Genomic DNA, 16,464 nt, shown 5'->3' on the forward strand with positions numbered 1-16,464 from the left:
TCCCTGGCACCCATAACGCACCAGGCAGGAGGCTCCCCTGCAGAAGGACACTCCGTGTCCTCTCTTCTTGTCTCTGAATGCGGAGATGCCTGGAAGGCGAGAAGCCTGCAGTGACTTAGGTCGGGGTCACGGGGGGCCAGAGCCACCCCAAAGCTGCCCGTAGTCCCTGGGCTGCTGCAGCCGGGGAGGGGTGAGCTTTCCCCACCATCCCCAGCAGGCACACACATAAAGGGGCGGGTGCTGGGCTATTTCTAATCCAGACACATTGTGCGGAGGGAGATCACCTGTCAGTTTTAGGTTCATACGTCCTGCAGAGGAGGTTTGGAGAGAGTTTTAGAGGATCATGCATGAGCTTCTGCAAATGGAGGCTTCAGAGGGTCTCCCTTCCGCAGTCACTCCCTCCAACCCTCTCTCTGCAGGTCCTCTTGAGCACCAGTTCTTCTCATACACTGACTTGGGAGCTGTCCCCTTGCTGGCAAGGGGCACCAGCGGAGCAGACCTGAGGCCCGTGCAACCCAGACAATAGCAGGAATGAAGTGCTCCCTCGGGCAGAGGCCCCGGCTGGGCCCGAGGAGCCCTGAGAAGGGACCGTTGTTCTGACCTGAGGCAGGGCTGGCAGCCTCCCTGGCTTGTTCACTGAGACTTGGAGCGGCCAAGATGGAAGGCTCGGATTCCCTCGCACCCCACCTCCACCCCTCACCCCAACCCTCAAGGCTTGAGTTGGCTTGTCTCAGAGTCTGCAGAACACAGGCAAAGGGCAGCCTCATCCCTAAGTCTTCTCTTTCCCCAGTGAAATGTCCCCTGTTGCCCGGCCCCAGGGCCTGGAAGCTGAGGCCTAGTCTACCCTGCCCGTGTCCCCTCCCGTGAAAGCTCTCAGCCACCTGGTCTGCCCAGCACTTCCTCTCCCCCAGGAGTCTGCCTCCACACCTGTCTTTGTAGTGCATTCACACCCTGGTGACATTGCTTTTCCAATTAAACCCTCAAAGGTGAAAAGCTGGGGTGACGAGAGCAGCCGTGGCCCTGGCCAGCAGCCAGGTGTAGATGCCTCACCCCGGCCCCAGGCCCTCAGATGAACACATCAGCTCCCTACCAAAGAGTCATGTCTGCTCCTGTCTCCTTCCTCCTTTCCCTCCTTCCCTTACCCCCACCCCGCCCCTCTCCTTCCCTCCTTCCCTCCATGCCAGGTGGGCTCTCCTGGGACCAGCACTTCCATGATAAGAAGAACAAGGGCAACCATAACTAAGGCCAGGCCCTGCTCTCCCATCTTTACACGTATTACCTCATTGCGTCCATATGGCAGCCGCAATCATTTCCCTCATTTCACAGATGGGACAACTAATACAGAGAAGTTGGGAATTTGCTCAGAACCACACAGCTAGGCAGTGGTTGAGCAGGATTAAGACCAGCTGTCTGGCTCAGAGCTGTGCTCTTAACCATGATATCACACTGCCATCCACGCAGCCACGGTAACCTCAGGTGGGGAAGTGTTCATGACTCCTTCTCCCACATTGATGCCACCTCTTTAGTATTTCATGAGCCTGCCTCTGCCTCCTCTCTTGCCTCACTGCTCCCACTGTTGGCTGGACTGGCCTCCAGGCCCTGGAGGAGAGCGTCGGGCTTTGGGTCACCCCGTGCTGGCTCCAGGCTCCCTCCCCTCTGATCATTCTCCTCACTGCTGCAGAAAGCTGGTCCTACGGCCCCTCTGACTCAGTCCCTGAATGGTCCCCACCTCCTTCCCTCTGACCTCTGACTGTTTCCAGTCTTCTCTCTCTCCCTCTACCACCTGTACCAGCACTCCGTGAACATAAGGATTTTCCTGCCTTGAATCCTTTGCACATGCTGTTCCTTCTGCCTGGAATTACTTTCCTCTCTTCATCCTGGTGACCTATTGTATCAAGACTCAGCCCAACTCAGCATCGCCTTCTCTGGGAAGCCCTTGCTAACTACCCACCCCCTCTACCTGGAAGAGTAAGTCGCCTCCAGATGCGTGCTTTGGAGACCTGTGCCTATGTGTAAGAAGTCTAGCTCCCCTAAGGCTGCATGCTGAAGACGTCACGTGGCCAGGCTGCATGGAGATAGATAAATATGTCTGAGGAGCCCCAGCTCTCCTTGCCCCCAGTTGAGTCTTCCCAACCAGGAACCAGTTGTGTGAGTGAGCGGCTTCAGATGATTTATAGATGTCGGCCTTTGAGCTGCCCAAGCTGTGGCCAAGCAGAGCAGGGACGTGTTGGCCCAGCCAAACCTTGGCCATACTGCAGATTCATGAGCAACATAAATGCTTAAAACCACCAAGTTTCGGGGGTAGTTTGTGATCTAATATTAGATAACCAGAACAACCATTATTAACACTTTGGTATCTCTTAATCTTTTTCTCTATTTCTATCTCTTTCTGTATTTACAGTATCCCTCCATATTCACGAGAGATTAGTTCCAGGACCCACCTCGGATACCAAAATCCACAGATGCTCAAGTCCCACAATTGGCCCTCTCTATCCACAGTCCCACGTCCGTGGTCTAACCATGATCATGTAGGACAGTAATGTGTATTTACTGAAAAAAATCTGAGTGTAAGTGGACCTGTGTAGTTCAAGGGTCAACTGTATATCTATATTTTATCAGTGGTCATTTTTTATGTCTAGAAATAAACATCTATTTTATTTTGAATGGCTGCAAAATATTCCGTTGCATAGCTTTACCATAATGTTTATGAGTATACTTTACTGTCTTTATAATTACACCCAAGATGTTTAGTTTATTTCATGTTACTGCTACTATGTTGTATGAATAGTCTTGAACATTATTTAGGGTAACTGTTAGATATTTCCTCAGGAAATTCTGGATCAAAAGGTAAAGGCTTTGGTACAGACAGAAGTCACTCATCTTCCCATGGCTTATCCTGTGTCTATACCCGCTCCTTTCTTGGAAGAGGAAAGCTTTCCACTGTTTGGAGGCCAGGTTCTTCCTCTGGACCCCACCTCACCTCTACTTAAGACCTGGATCATTTGGTTTCAATTTCCCCTTCTCTACTGGATTATTTCTAGCATGCAACCATGCTCTAGTAGCTTTCTGCCGTCTTCATCCTTGATTCTATATTACCCTCCACCACTGCCCCACATTCACCATTAGATTTCTAGAAGGAGTTGTTTTTATGCCAGGACCAAAGGGAGAAGTAGCTAAATTTATGAAATGAATGGGGAGATTTAAAAAACATACATCTATTAGTAACTAATGGATTAAAATGACAAATAATCAGAAAGGATAAGGGTATAGAAAGGATATGGAATATTTGAGCCATCATAGAATACATATTCTTTTTAGTTTACAGGAAGCATTAATCAAAATGGACCATATGTGCATCCATTAAGCAGTTCCGCAAAATTTCAAAGGACTAAAATCAAAGTATGTTCTTTGACCACAGAACAGTTATGCTAAAATTTAGTTTCAAAACAGAACTAGAAAACCCCATGGGTTTGGAAGTTAAACAGAACACTTCTCAATAACCCACAGGTCAATGAAGACATCTCAATGAAAATAAAGTGTTTTAAACTAAATGGTAATAAAAATATGACATATCAAAACTTGTGAGATGCAACTAGAGCCATACTTAGAAAGAAATTTATAGCCATAAATACACATGTCAAAAAGAATAAAAGTTGAATATCAGTTATCTAAGTAAAAGCATTTATTTAATATCCAACTCAAGAGAATAGAAAAAGAATAGCTAATTAGAAATTAGAAGGCAAGAAATAATAATACAAGCAGAAATTCTGGAAATAGAAAAAATGTACATGCAATAGAGAAAATCAACAACATCAAAATTCATTCTTTAAAAATACTAATAGGACTTCCCTGGTGGCGCAGTGGTTAAGAATCTGCCTGCTAATGCAGGGGCACAGGTTCGAGCCCTGGTCCGGGAAGATTCCACATGCTACGGAGCAGCTAAGCCCGCGCACCACAACTGCTGAGCCTGCGCTCTAGAGCCCCTGAGCCACAACTACTGAGCCTGCGTGCCACAACTACTGAAGCCCGTGCGCCTAGAGCTCGTGCTCTGCAACAAGAGAAGCCACCGCAGTGAGAAGCCTGCGCACGGCAATGAAGAGTAGCCCCCACTTGCTGCAACTAGAGAAAGCCTGCATGCAGCAACAAAGACCCAATGCAGCCAAAAATAAATAAACAAACAAACAAATTAATTAATTAAGTTGGTAAACCCCTAAGAAAATCAGTCAAAAATAGAGAGAGGACATAAATTACCAATATCAGCGATAAAAGAGGACCATAAGTACAGATTCCATAGGTGCCAAAAAGATAATAAGAAGATATAATAAAAATTTTAAGCCAATAAACTTTAAAAATTTAGGTGAAATGGACAAATACCTAGAAATACACATCTTACTAAAACTGACACAAGAAGAAAGAGACAATTGGAATAGTGCTATTTAAGTAATTGAATCTGTCATTTAAAACCATTCAACAAACGAAAAACCTTAAAAACCTAGATAGCATCGCTAACAAATCATCCCAAACATATAAGGAAGAGATAAACACCATTGTACACAAATTCTACTAAATTAGAAAAAATGGGGGTGGGTGGAGGGATTTCTGACTTGTTTTATGAAGACAGCATAATTTTGATACCAAAACCTAATAGGAATTCTACAAGAAAGGGAAATTACAGGCTGATCTCATAAACACGGAAGCAAAACTATTAGATAAAATATTAGCAAATTTAACCCAATGCTATATAATGGTAGCACATCATAATCAAACTGAGCTCAATCCAGGAATGCATGGTAGGAAAATCAACAGTGTAATTCACCACATTATCAGAATAAAGGGGAAAATCATATTATCATCTCATCAGGGGCGCCTGCTCCCGGCTTTCAAAGAGGAGCTCGTGATATAATGAAGCAAGGGCAGTGGTCAGTCCTTTCTGGTAATATCAGCCAAAGTGGGAATGACAACCTCCCAACCTGGGTATAGAAGTGACATCTATGTCCAATGCCTGTGGTGTTGACAGTACAGCTTGTGACCTCTTGGTCCCAAGAGTGGTCTGGTTTTCTTTCTCATTGGATCCAATCAGTGACCATGATTCCAGCCACCTTTTGTCTCTGCCCATTTTTGGATCCTGGTTGCCCAACCTTCCCAGTGATTCTAAACGTGGTTCAATGGAGCTTCAATTCATATCGGCTAAAGTCGGTTTTGCTGCATGTAATTAAGAACTCAACTGACAGAGGAGGACAGAGGCTGGGTCAATCTGAACTTTTCCTGGTCTGGCTTTTCTGCTACCATCAGCCGCCTCTTAAAGTTATAAAAATAATACAGAGAAAAATGAGATTAAAAATCACAATCTGAGAGGGCTCATAAGCCTGGCAGTGGTAGGTGGAAGTAGGTAGGGGCAGTAGCGGGTGGAAGAGGGAAGATGGAAGACCGAGTGGAATTTGTTCCAGCTGTGAAACCTACGTGTACAGGTAAGATGGGAATGGGCTTCTCTGGAAAACAGAGATTGCCATGTTTCATGCCCTGGTAGGACAAGTGACCAAGGAGGGCTTCAGGGAACAGGTGATTATGGATCAGCTAAATCTTAACGCAAGAGTCTAATTTTCCCAGGTGGCTGGAAGGAGAAAGGGTGTTTTAGTTGAGGGAATAGCATGGACAAAGAGATGGGGTTTCGAGAAAATAGTGTTTATGGGAATGGGAAGGTTGTGGATGGTTGATGTGCCAGGACACAAAATGGAGAGGTTGGAGATGACCCTGGAAAGAGGCCAAGCCCAGGTAGTAAAGTACCTTATTTACTGTTAAGGAGAGTGAATCTCTCCTGTGGCCCAAAAGAAAAGGATTGCTGAATATAAAGCCAATGTCACCAACCAGAAATTCTCAAGGGAGTCCTGGAGTCTAAAAGGGCGTCTGATTGGGAATAAAGAAAGTTCCTGCAAATGACAGATGAAACAAGCACCTTGAAGTTCAGTTTAGCCCCAACACTCCTGCTCACCCCTGCCGCTCCTCACAATTTGCTTCTGCTTCTTTACTCCAGGTAAAGGTAGAGACTCTTCCATTGCAGGTTTGAGTGCTGTCCTCTCCTCCCTGGCCTGACATGTGAGACTAGCACCAAGCCAGACCTCCAAGACCAGGTTTGGAGAAGACTGAGAATCCCCAGACCACTCTGTTAGCTCATTGGCACAGGGAAAGTACTTCAGCCGCTCTTCACAGAGGACTCCCTCCTCCCTCCATTAATAGGCTAAGGTTAACAGCACTTTTTCCTTGGGGTTTAGAGCACAGGAGGGAGCCTGCCAGGGACTAGGCTTCGCAGAGGAGGCCCCAGTGGGACAGTGCAACACACCTTCACACCCCCAAGAAGGCAACGTATCCTGGGCCTCAGGTGAGTGACTCCTGACCTTCTCTGCCCCTGGTCTCTCCAACCTGTAACAGAGGGATTGTGACTGCTTGTGACATTTTCACATCACAGTTTCCAAATGCTGGGGAAATCTGAGGCATCAGAGACGTACTCCCTGGGCGGTGGTATTTACCTCCAAATGCGAAGGAGGCAGATGCCAGCCCAAGCACGTACACAGGTAACTTCATCCTCTCCTCAACGACCTCAGCGGGCGCGCTAGACCTGCCCCACACCGGGGTGCTAAGCCTCCCGCTCGTCCTAACTGCAGACCCCAAACCATCCTTAATTAAGTTCTTACCTGCCCACTGCCAGGTGTGCCCTTCAGCAGGACAGTGTTAATTCCAGCCTCCGGGAGCAGGGATCCAGCCCCCTTTCCGGGCACGTCTGCTCTCGCGCTCAGCCCCTACCTGGAAACCCCCTCCTGCGCCCCACGGCCCCCCTTCCTGTGGACGGGGGAGTTGCCTGTTACGCTGCCGCTGCCGGGAAGTTCACTCACGTCCAGCGCCCACCCAGGCGAGCCCCGCAAGTATATAAGGACCGCGGAGAGCGAGTGGGACAAGGCGGCGCGAAGGAAGAGAAAGAGGGGAAGAAAAGTGACCGAGAGGCCGCCGAGCATCCTCGCCCCGGCGAAGCGGGAGTCTACCGAGAGCAGCCTCCCCGCGACAGGTAGGGGCGCAACGGCGCGGAACCTCGCTCTTATTCCCGGACCCCTTGCCCCTGGGGCCTCGGGATGCTCTCGCCCAGCTCCGATCTCAGAGGCATCTTTGACTTGCCGCGGTCCTGAGTTCTTTGAAAACTTTCTGTACTGGGTGCAGCGTGGGAATCCGCCGGCAGCGGGGCGGCGAAGCCCAGCCTCTGGACGGTGGGAGAGCGGCTGCGACGGCTGAAAGTGGTGCCTTCCACGAGCTGGCAGCCACATCTCCCCCGCGGAGGGGGGCTGCTAGGGCCCCTGAGACTCCTACCGCGTTCTGGGGAGATCTCGGGAGACCCAGTCTTTCGGGTTTTCTTCTGATTTTCTGGGTAGGTGTCACTTCTTAAAAGATACCATATGATGTTGGAAATGGGGGCAGAAGAGACGAGGCTAAAAGTCACAATAAACTCCCTGCATTCCAGACTTTTTTGGATTCAAGTTTCTGAATCCTCGTTTCCCTGTCCGCCTCAGCGCACCCGACGGGGCCGCGCTCTGATACAGCCATGGCCTCCTCTACGAAAAGCAGCTGGTGTTAAAAAGAGGTGGCCCGGATGGGAACTGTCCACGGTCCTGAACCACCCCGTCTGTTCCCTCAATAGGACCTCAGAATGGACCTTCTATCTCGCAAACCCTAGATTGCAGGGCAGAAGCGGCCGTAGGAGCCGATGGAAGCTCAGGCAAGATGGAGACTCAGGCAAGGTGGGTTCCCAGTGAGGGAGAGAGAGTCTGCAGGGCATTTGGATTCCCCAAATTCTTCCTGAATAAATGGTGAGGTGGTGGTTCCCACAGAATGGCTGGAAGGAGCCAAGGAAAGTAAAAGTGTGCATTTGTTCTGTCCATTGTTGAGATACGTACAGACTATGGCTTATGTAATGACTTAATGTTCCTTTGACGTTCTGTTTTAGGATTTGATACGTGTGTATCATGGTGCAAGGACAAAGCTCTGTGCCTCTGTTCCTCTAATCTTTACAGAGGGCATGGCCAGTGTCCAATTTTATAGTAGCAAACAAAATGTTTTGGGTGGTGCGGGAGGGAGGGACTGGGAGTTTGGGGTTAGCAGATGTAAACTATTATACACAGGATGGCTAAACAACAAAGTCCTACTGTAGAGCACAGGGAACGATGTTCAGGATCCTGTGATAAACCATAATGAAAAAGAATACTTTAAAAATAAAATAAAATTTAAACAAAACAAAAAAAGTTTTGTTTAGCTCATAGAGAATTCACCTACACAAATGAATTTCTAATAAGTGTAGTTCTATTACAAAGTTAATGTCAAGATTAGCAAATTCCAAATTTCTACTTATTTTTCCAAGCTTTCAATTATTGGACACTCCCTACTTACAGAAAGCACACTTGACAGCTCCCCCTTACTTTATTGCTTTAAAAAATAACACAATGTAATATTTGTTTTTTGTTGAAAAATAGAAAATATACAGAAGCAGAAAGAAGACAAGTTGCTTTCAGGGAGCTATCTAATTTTTAGCAGGAGATTGCAGCTCTGAGAGGGTGGGGAGTGAGAATGTCACCCTGTTGTACACATAGCCAATGGAGCAGGAGAGGAAATGCTCTCTGAGGCTTTTCAGGAAGGTCTGAAGTCATGAGGTAAGTTTTTAGAAAATGAAATCATTCCAGGGCTTCCCTGGTGGCGCAGTGGTTGAGAGTCCGCCTGCCGATGCAGGGGACACGGGTCGTGCCCTGGTCCGGGAAGATCCCACATGCCGAGGAGCGGCTGGGCCCGTGAGCCATGGCCGCTGAGCCTGCGCGTCCGGAGCCTGTGCTCTGCAACGGGAGAGACCACAGCAGTGAGAGACCCGCGTACCGCAAAAAAAAAAAAAAAGAAAATGAAATCATTCCAGAATGGCCAAGTTTGAGAAGAACTGAATTATACTTGAGGGGACTGTCAGACCTGTATGATTTTACTTCCTTCTTTACTAATATGTTATTTTACAGTTGCCCATAGTGATATAAAACTGTCATTTTTCTGCTTCTCTTGTAAACCTGGGCGTTTTTTTCTGACCGAAATGCGTTGTGTGGTCTCAGAGCTTTAACATAAATTGCCTTGTCCACCAAATTCAGGCTTTGTACTTGAACTGGAGCACCAAAAGTCTACAACAGGAGCAGCCTGTCCCAGGTCACAACTGGACACCAAGGTTGACCAATGTTCTCCCAGTTGCCCTGAGACGCTGATAGGCTAGGTCGTTGGCTGCCAGCACCACCTAATGGCTGCTCTGAAAACACTCAGGCTGTGCTTGGCAACCATTCAGAAGGGAGCCCTTTTGGCTCGGCTTTTGGGGGAAGGAGTGGGGTGGAACAGAGAGAAGGAAGTGGCTTCCTGAAGTAGACAATGAGAGCCAGGGGGAACTTTCACTTCCAGAGCCTTCCCTATAAAAAAGATTTGGCCCATGCCTCCACAAACAGGAGATTTCTTTAGGCAGATATTTTTAAATTAGGAGAGAAAATTAGTCATCCACACCTTAATGTGAATTACTTTTCTTATCTAATTAGATTTCTTCCTAACAGCTGGTTGAAAAGATCTTCTGAAATCTAAAATGGTTGTGGAGTTGTTGGTGAGCTGATGACAGAACTCAGGGTCATTTCAGAGGGCTGACCTTCATGACAGGGGACAGGGCAGTGTGAAAGCTAGAAAGCTGGGGAAAGAGTCAGATACATGGGGCAAAATGCAGCCTTGATTCTTCTCTTTACTGCATCCTGACCCCTTGAACTCAGCATCTGACCAGTGGCATTTCCTGACTTCTCTGAGAAAGAGTCTTTGGTAGGTGTTCACAATGGGAGGTAATTCCCTTCTGCCCTGTATGACCATCTCCTTCCCTTCCACACCTACAGCATCTTCAAGTCCAGCTATTTCAGACTACATTTGAGAGACTCATAGAACAAGAGGAGGTCTGACGTGTAATGTGTTCAGGAGATGAGCCAGTTTTAAAAGAATGGGTCTGATTTAAACATAAATCTCAGGCTTCCCTGGTGGCACAGTGGTTGAGAGTCCGCCTGCCGATGCAGGGGACGCGGGTTCGTGCCCCGGTCTGGGAAGATCCCACATGCCGCAGAGCGGCTGGGCCCGTGAGCCATGGCCGCTGAGCCTGCACGTTTGGAGCCTGTGCTCTGCAACGAGAGAGGCCACAACAGTGAGAGGCCCACGTAACGCAAAAAAAAAAAAAAAAAAAAAAAATCTTTTCAAAGTTACAGGGCCCTGAGAAATAGTGATCCCCTGAGTGATCTGTGTACAGGACATCAGATTGGGTTGGCTGAGGTTTTGGCTTAACTGGACAGAGATTTTATTTGCCTTTATTTAAACCTACTATTCATAGGAAACAGGGTTTGTGAGGAATGATAGAATCCTGGTGGAGAGGAGTAGACCATCTCAAGCAGGAGTTTCGGAGTGCTTTGCCTTTCCCAAGTTACTCCTTCGATCTGGAGTGTTAGAACTATAGTTTCCTGAAGATGGTAAAATAGAAAAGCTCTGTGCTGGATCAGGAGAACTTAGCCTTACCTTGTCATGAACATCTGAGTCATTGTCTCTCCCTGGGCCTTAGTTTCCTCATCTCTCAAATAAGGGGCCAGACCAAATGACCCCTAAAATATCTTCCGCTCTAACATCCTTTGGGGTCTGATTTTTAATAGGAGATAAAGGAGAAATTGTACATAGTTTCCCCAGGTCCCACTGCCCTCCTCTCTCTCCCAACTCACACGACCACCCTGCACACCGCCTGCTCCCTGAGCTTGTCCTCGAAAGGCCTTGAGCTCCACAGATGAGTGTATTGTTAATGTTGGCTCACGGTCCTTTCTGATGAGTGGCCAACATTGTTCCGCTCCTTGCAGGGGTCCCATTAATCTTGTTTGCCTCTGCAGAGCCTCAGCCTGCCTGGAAGATGCCGAGATTGTGCAGCACTTGTTCGGGCGTCCTGCTGCTGACCTTGCTGCTTCAGGCCTCCATGGAGGTGCGTGGTTGGTGCCTGGAGAGCAGCCAGTGTCAGGACCTCACCACGGAAACTAACCTGCTGGTATGTGGGCTGTGGTCGCCATCTTGGTTTGGGTATCAGATGGGACTGGGGCTGGGACAGCACAAAGAAAGGGGTATGGGGAAGGGGAAATTCATTCCCAGAGATATGGGTAAGTCATCCAAGGGCAGGAATAGACCTCCAGAGTGAAGTCAGAATTGGGCCAAGGAAGGGAGGAAGCAGCTTCAGGGAGATGGGTCTGGTCCCCAAGTTCTGCTTGATTATCTTTACTTCCTGTCCTGTCTTCTTGTATAGAGACCCACTCCATTTAAGCTATTTAGAGACAGTGCCATTAAAGCAAACAATACTAACAATGATGATAACAATAATTGCTCCCTCAACTGATCCTATACTTTCAATCTTTTAGCCCCCAAATTATTCCTTTTTATTTTATTTTATTTTTTTTGTGGTACGCGGGCCTCTCACTGCTGCGGCCTCTCCCATTATGGAGCACAGGCTCCGGACGCGCAGGCTCAGCGGCCATGGCTCACGGGCACAGCCGCTCCGCGGCATGTGAGAAAATTATTCCTTTTTAAATAACCTCATGTCACTTGACATTTCCATTCCATTTTTCTTCCCTTTCTATCTACTACCAGTTACAAAGCCAGGAAGGTAGTACTATAAACCATCTCTAGAGGGAGAAGGAAAAAACCCTTCAGCAGCCTTTCCAGAAGCATATAAAGGCCCTTTTTGCCAGGCTGGAACTCCCTCTAGGTCACCACAGTGTGTGTGTGTGTGTGTGTGTGTTTATGTGTGTGTGTGTGTGTATTTGGATCGGGAGGCAGACATGAGAAACAATACCAAGTCAAGGCAAAAGACACACTGCTGGTGTCTGTGACTGAGTTCCATCCTTCTGCCTGTACCTGCCTGGTGAGGGTGCAATGCATATCACTACATTCTGTGTATTTTGTCAGTAGAGAAGCTGAGTTTAGGTGAGGAGAGAGACTTTCTCAAAAACAGAGCAGGTTGCATGTGGAATATAAAATAGAAATAAAGAGCCTAGGGAATCCTGTGAGCTCTAGTTCAGAGAGACCCAAGAGACTCTTGATCGGAGACACCCATTGCACAGCCTCTTCCGTTGAGAGCTCACCAGGGAACGAGCTCTGGCCACGATCAGAGCCCATGGGTTCTAGTCCCAGCTCTGTCACCAATGGGCTGTGGAACCTTGCCAAGTTCCCTTCTCCTCTCTGAGAAATTGGGTGTCATTATGTGTCCAGGGGAGAGGAGTAGGAGATAATTTTTGTTTTCCACTGTTAATATTCTGCAGTGTTATAATTCTAAATCCCTGGAGTATGAAATCCCCAACTCAACTGAGTGGGTGCGATCATTCTGTTCTCTCCTTTGTTGTCCCCAGTAACTGAAAACTCAAGGCTGCAGCCCCAAGGTCATTTTCCTAAGCAAATGTGTGCCACAGTTGTCCAGTTATAGGGAGAGCAGATACAGGCTCCATGACCCCTGCAATGGAAATAATCCTGACTTTCTACCCTTCCCTCCAGTCAGAAGGTGACAGGGAAGTGAGACACCTCTTCCCAAAGCTCACTGATTGAGGAAAGTATAGGATCAGCTCAGAAGACTTGAAAGTGCGTGCCAGATGGGTGTGGGAAAGTTTGGAGGGAGATGGCTGGGGGAGGGTATGAGGTAGGTTTGCAGACCACTGGGGTAAGGTTGAGGCATTATGGAAAATACAGGCTCTAGAAGCCTGGACTTCTTTTCTCACGTTGGGAGATTCTCTCCCAAATTTCAACCCGATGCCCTTCCCAGACCGAAATGAACCATGTTTTATTTATTCAGGATTCACTAAGTGCCAACAACTACACCCACCTGCCATTTACTGATGAATTCCTATATATCTGGCTTATAAGGTTTAAGACGTTGACCCTGCCCACAAAGCTAGGGGACAAGTTAACCACCGAGTGGGACAGGGATTTTGTTGTAGCTGCCAGGCAGGGGTACCAGGGGACAAACGAGGCACTGCCCGAGTTGAGTCTCAGATGTCCGTGGGTGCCCAGAGGCGGGGGTGGGCAGACGTCCTCGGCAAGGAATCCACAGGGCACTGGGGCCGCACAACGTGCGGAGGGAGCAGAGGCGCAGGGGCAGCTTGTGGGTGGTGAGGGCGCCGCGGCGGGGGATGGAGGCCGCGGGGCGCGGGGGCCTGACTCGCTCGCCGCTCTCCAGCAGGCGTGCATCCGGGCCTGCAGGCCAGACCTCTCGGCCGAGACGCCCGTGTTCCCCGGCAACGGCGACGAGCAGCCGCTGACCGAGAACCCCCGGAAGTACGTCATGAGCCACTTCCGCTGGGATCGCTTTGGCCGCCGAAACAGCAGCAGCAGCGGCGGCGCGGCCCAGAAGCGCGAGGAGGGGTGGGTGCCGGGGGGCGAAGGCCCGGGGCCCCGCGGCGATGGCGCCGAGCCGGGCCCGCGCGAGGACAAGCGCTCCTACTCCATGGAGCACTTCCGCTGGGGCAAGCCGGTGGGCAAGAAGCGGCGCCCCGTGAAGGTGTACCCCAATGGCGCCGAGGACGAGTCGGCCGAGGCCTTCCCCCTTGAGTTCAAAAGGGAGCTGACCGGGGAGCGGCCCGAGCCGGCGCGCAGCCCCGAGGCCCCGGCCGAGGGCGCAGCCGCCCGGGCCGAGCTGGAGTACGGCCTGGTGGCGGAGGCCGAGGCGGCCGAGAAGGACGAGGGGCCGTATAAGATGGAGCACTTCCGCTGGGGCAGCCCGCCCAAGGACAAGCGCTACGGCGGTTTCATGACCTCCGAGAAGAGCCACACGCCCCTGGTCACGCTGTTCAAAAACGCCATCATCAAGAACGCCCACAAGAAGGGCCAGTGAGGGCGCAGTGGGCAGGGCTTCTCTCCCTGGGAAGTCGACCCCAAAGCCCCACCTCCCGCCCTCCGGCCGCCTTGCGGCCTGGGTGAGGACTCGCCCAGGCGGTGATGGCGCCAGGTATTCCACCTTTTAAAGCTGTCTGTAGTTAGGAAATAAAACCTTTCAAGTTTCACATCCGACTCTGACTTTGAATATTGACTGGGCGAATAAAATAAAAATGCATATCCATCAAATAAAGAGCAACACATATTGAAGGAGCGATAGTGGTTTCCATGTGACCAAGTGGTAGTATGTTTCATAGGATATAGTGGGAATGAAAAGAAAATGTATTTCCCACCCGTGACAAATGGGTCTTCAAGGGGTCAAATAGTTTGGGTGATGGCTCAGTATGGCTACATTTCCCACTCTCCATTGGATGGGGAAGGACTGCTCAGCTGGCTGATGTGTCAAGAGGCAGGATTCCTCCAAGTGACCCTGCTTCCCATCCAACTCCATGAGCCAGCGGGAAGCCGATGAAGCCCAACCAAAACTGGGAGGACGCTCTGGGCTCAGGTGGCAAGCTGTGGTAATGCCTCCGTGAATCTAGCCATCTGGGACCTTGGGCAAGTTTCTGAACTTCTCCAAGATTTAGTTCTCTCATCTACTCCTTTCTTCCTTGCTACTGTGAGGGCTACTGTGAGGGTTAATGAGAAAATGGATGGGATCATGTTATCACTGAGAGGCTAAATGGGAGAGCTGAGGGTTGGTATCAGTTCAGATTTGACTGCCTTATCAGACTACTCTCAGTTATTCTCAAACACAGGGTCTCACCCACATAAACACACACCCATGGAGACACATCTGTCTAAATACAACACAAAATGCACAGATGCTTCTTCCAGTCCCTAGGGCTCAAGCCTTGAGGTGTGACTATCTTTTCCCCCTTGTCATGCCCAAGCTCTCTCCTCATGTCCAGCTGCAGCCTTCTCTTCATTCTCAGCACTTGCAGCTCAGGCCTTAAGTATCCTAACAGCTTCCTAACCAACTGGTGTCCTTGTCTCCAGTTGCCTTCTTCCCCAATCCATCGTACACATTCTTCATGTTAATGTATACAAAATCTTGCTTTCTCCATATTCCCTAGCTCAAGACACAAAACAATCGCCCCATCCCCACTCTTCCATCAATTCCAAACCACTGGGCACGGCACACACAAGGGCCCTTGTCCATCAGTTTCACTCTCCTTACCAAACCCCACTTCCCCTGGTCTTCTCACTCTTCTACCATGCCTGGAATTCCCCACATTCCCCCTCCATTTTGAATGTTACCCTTTTTTCAACATGAGCCCAGGCTGAAGTCCACTTCCACTGGGAAAGTTGGGATCTCTTGCAGCTGAACCTGCTCATTTTCAGGGTTTCTGCAGTCAGCCCCTCTGCATTGGGGGGGGCATGCAGACCAGCTCAGATGGCAAGTTTCTTGCTGCACATATCTTGTGCTTTTCTCTCAGGGAAACTCTAAGCTCCATGAGGGCAGAGGCCAGGGGTTGGGCTTCTTTTGTATGTCCCCATGATGTTTTCACAATGTTGGGGCCACTGGTTTGCAGTCACACACATTTACAATTCACAAGAGACTCACAGACACTGATACAGAGATGCACATCTCCACATCAATTCCATCAGACATACCAGGGGATGATGCAGAGGGAACGTTTCTGTATGGCACTTCCATATTTACTCCCATATATATATATATATATTTTTCTGCAGTATGCGGGCCTCTCACTGTTGTGGCCTTTCCCGTTGCGGAGCACAGGCTCCGGACGCGCAGGGTCAGTGGCCATGGCCCACGGGCCCAGCCGCTCCGCGGCATGTGGGATCTTCCCGGACTGGGGCACGAACCCATGTCCCCTGCATCAGCAGGCGGACTCTCAACCACTGCGCCACCAGGGAAGCCCTACTCCCATATTTTGATGATCTTAGAAGTTCACAATTAAAGAAAACTGGAATGCACCTGGGAAGTCCTGATGGAATCAGAAAGGAAGACTTTTAAGATAAAGTCTCCCTCAATGAAGGTTATATGAAATGGGGCTAGATTCTAGTCACTGTAATGAAGAAACGGCCCAGGCCTTCCCATCTGAGGATGCTCCTATGCTGGGAATCCTGGGCCTTGTGTTTACATCTTGGTAGCATCCTTTCCCTTACCCTCCTTCCTTTTGAGGCAAGTAAATAATGATAGGCGGGGGTGGCTAAATGTCAGTGATTAATACTGGTGGCATTTTCAGATCCTGTTTGCATCTCAAAAAACCATTTACTTTAAAGAAATCAAATAGACAACCGTGTGGTGACATTAACATTTATTTGAAAAGGGCATCATGAAGGCTCATTGAGAAATCACGACTAATAGTCCTAAAGAATAATCTTGCTAAGAGTCCTTCTTCCTACATTCCACCCCGCCCCCCCCATCCTCCTTCCTATTCCTTAAACTAATTTGATTCAATGAGTTCAAAATACAGAAAACCACCACAGGCACTAATTCTGCACTCACATATAAATACGTCAGCT

General features: G+C 49.1%; 1 protein-coding gene across 1 annotated transcript; it reads left to right on the top strand.

Moving 5' to 3' along the window:
- Positions 1-6,954: 6,954 nt before the first annotated feature.
- Positions 6,955-14,100, top strand: POMC (proopiomelanocortin). Its single transcript, XM_024764510.1, has 3 exons — positions 6,955-7,057; positions 10,953-11,104; positions 13,280-14,100. Exons 2-3 carry the CDS (start codon positions 10,973-10,975, stop codon positions 13,928-13,930), a joined length of 783 nt encoding a protein of 260 aa, XP_024620278.1. The 5' UTR covers positions 6,955-7,057; positions 10,953-10,972; the 3' UTR covers positions 13,931-14,100.
- The last annotated feature ends 2,364 nt before the right edge of the window (positions 14,101-16,464 follow it).

The sequence above is a fragment of the Neophocaena asiaeorientalis genome, unplaced genomic scaffold (genome assembly GCF_003031525.2).
Source record: "Neophocaena asiaeorientalis asiaeorientalis breed wild unplaced genomic scaffold, Neophocaena_asiaeorientalis_V1.1 scaffold345, whole genome shotgun sequence".
NCBI classification, from domain to species: domain Eukaryota; kingdom Metazoa; phylum Chordata; class Mammalia; order Artiodactyla; family Phocoenidae; genus Neophocaena; species Neophocaena asiaeorientalis.

Excerpts from the sequence above, each read along its gene's own strand:
- POMC (XM_024764510.1), top strand. The coding sequence starts at position 10,973 with ATGCCGAGATTGTGCAGCACTTGTTCGGGCGTCCTGCTGCTGACCTTG. Across the intron at positions 11,105-13,279 it reads CCACGGAAACTAACCTGCTG|GCGTGCATCCGGGCCTGCAG; the intron begins GTATGTGGGCTG and ends GCTCTCCAGCAG.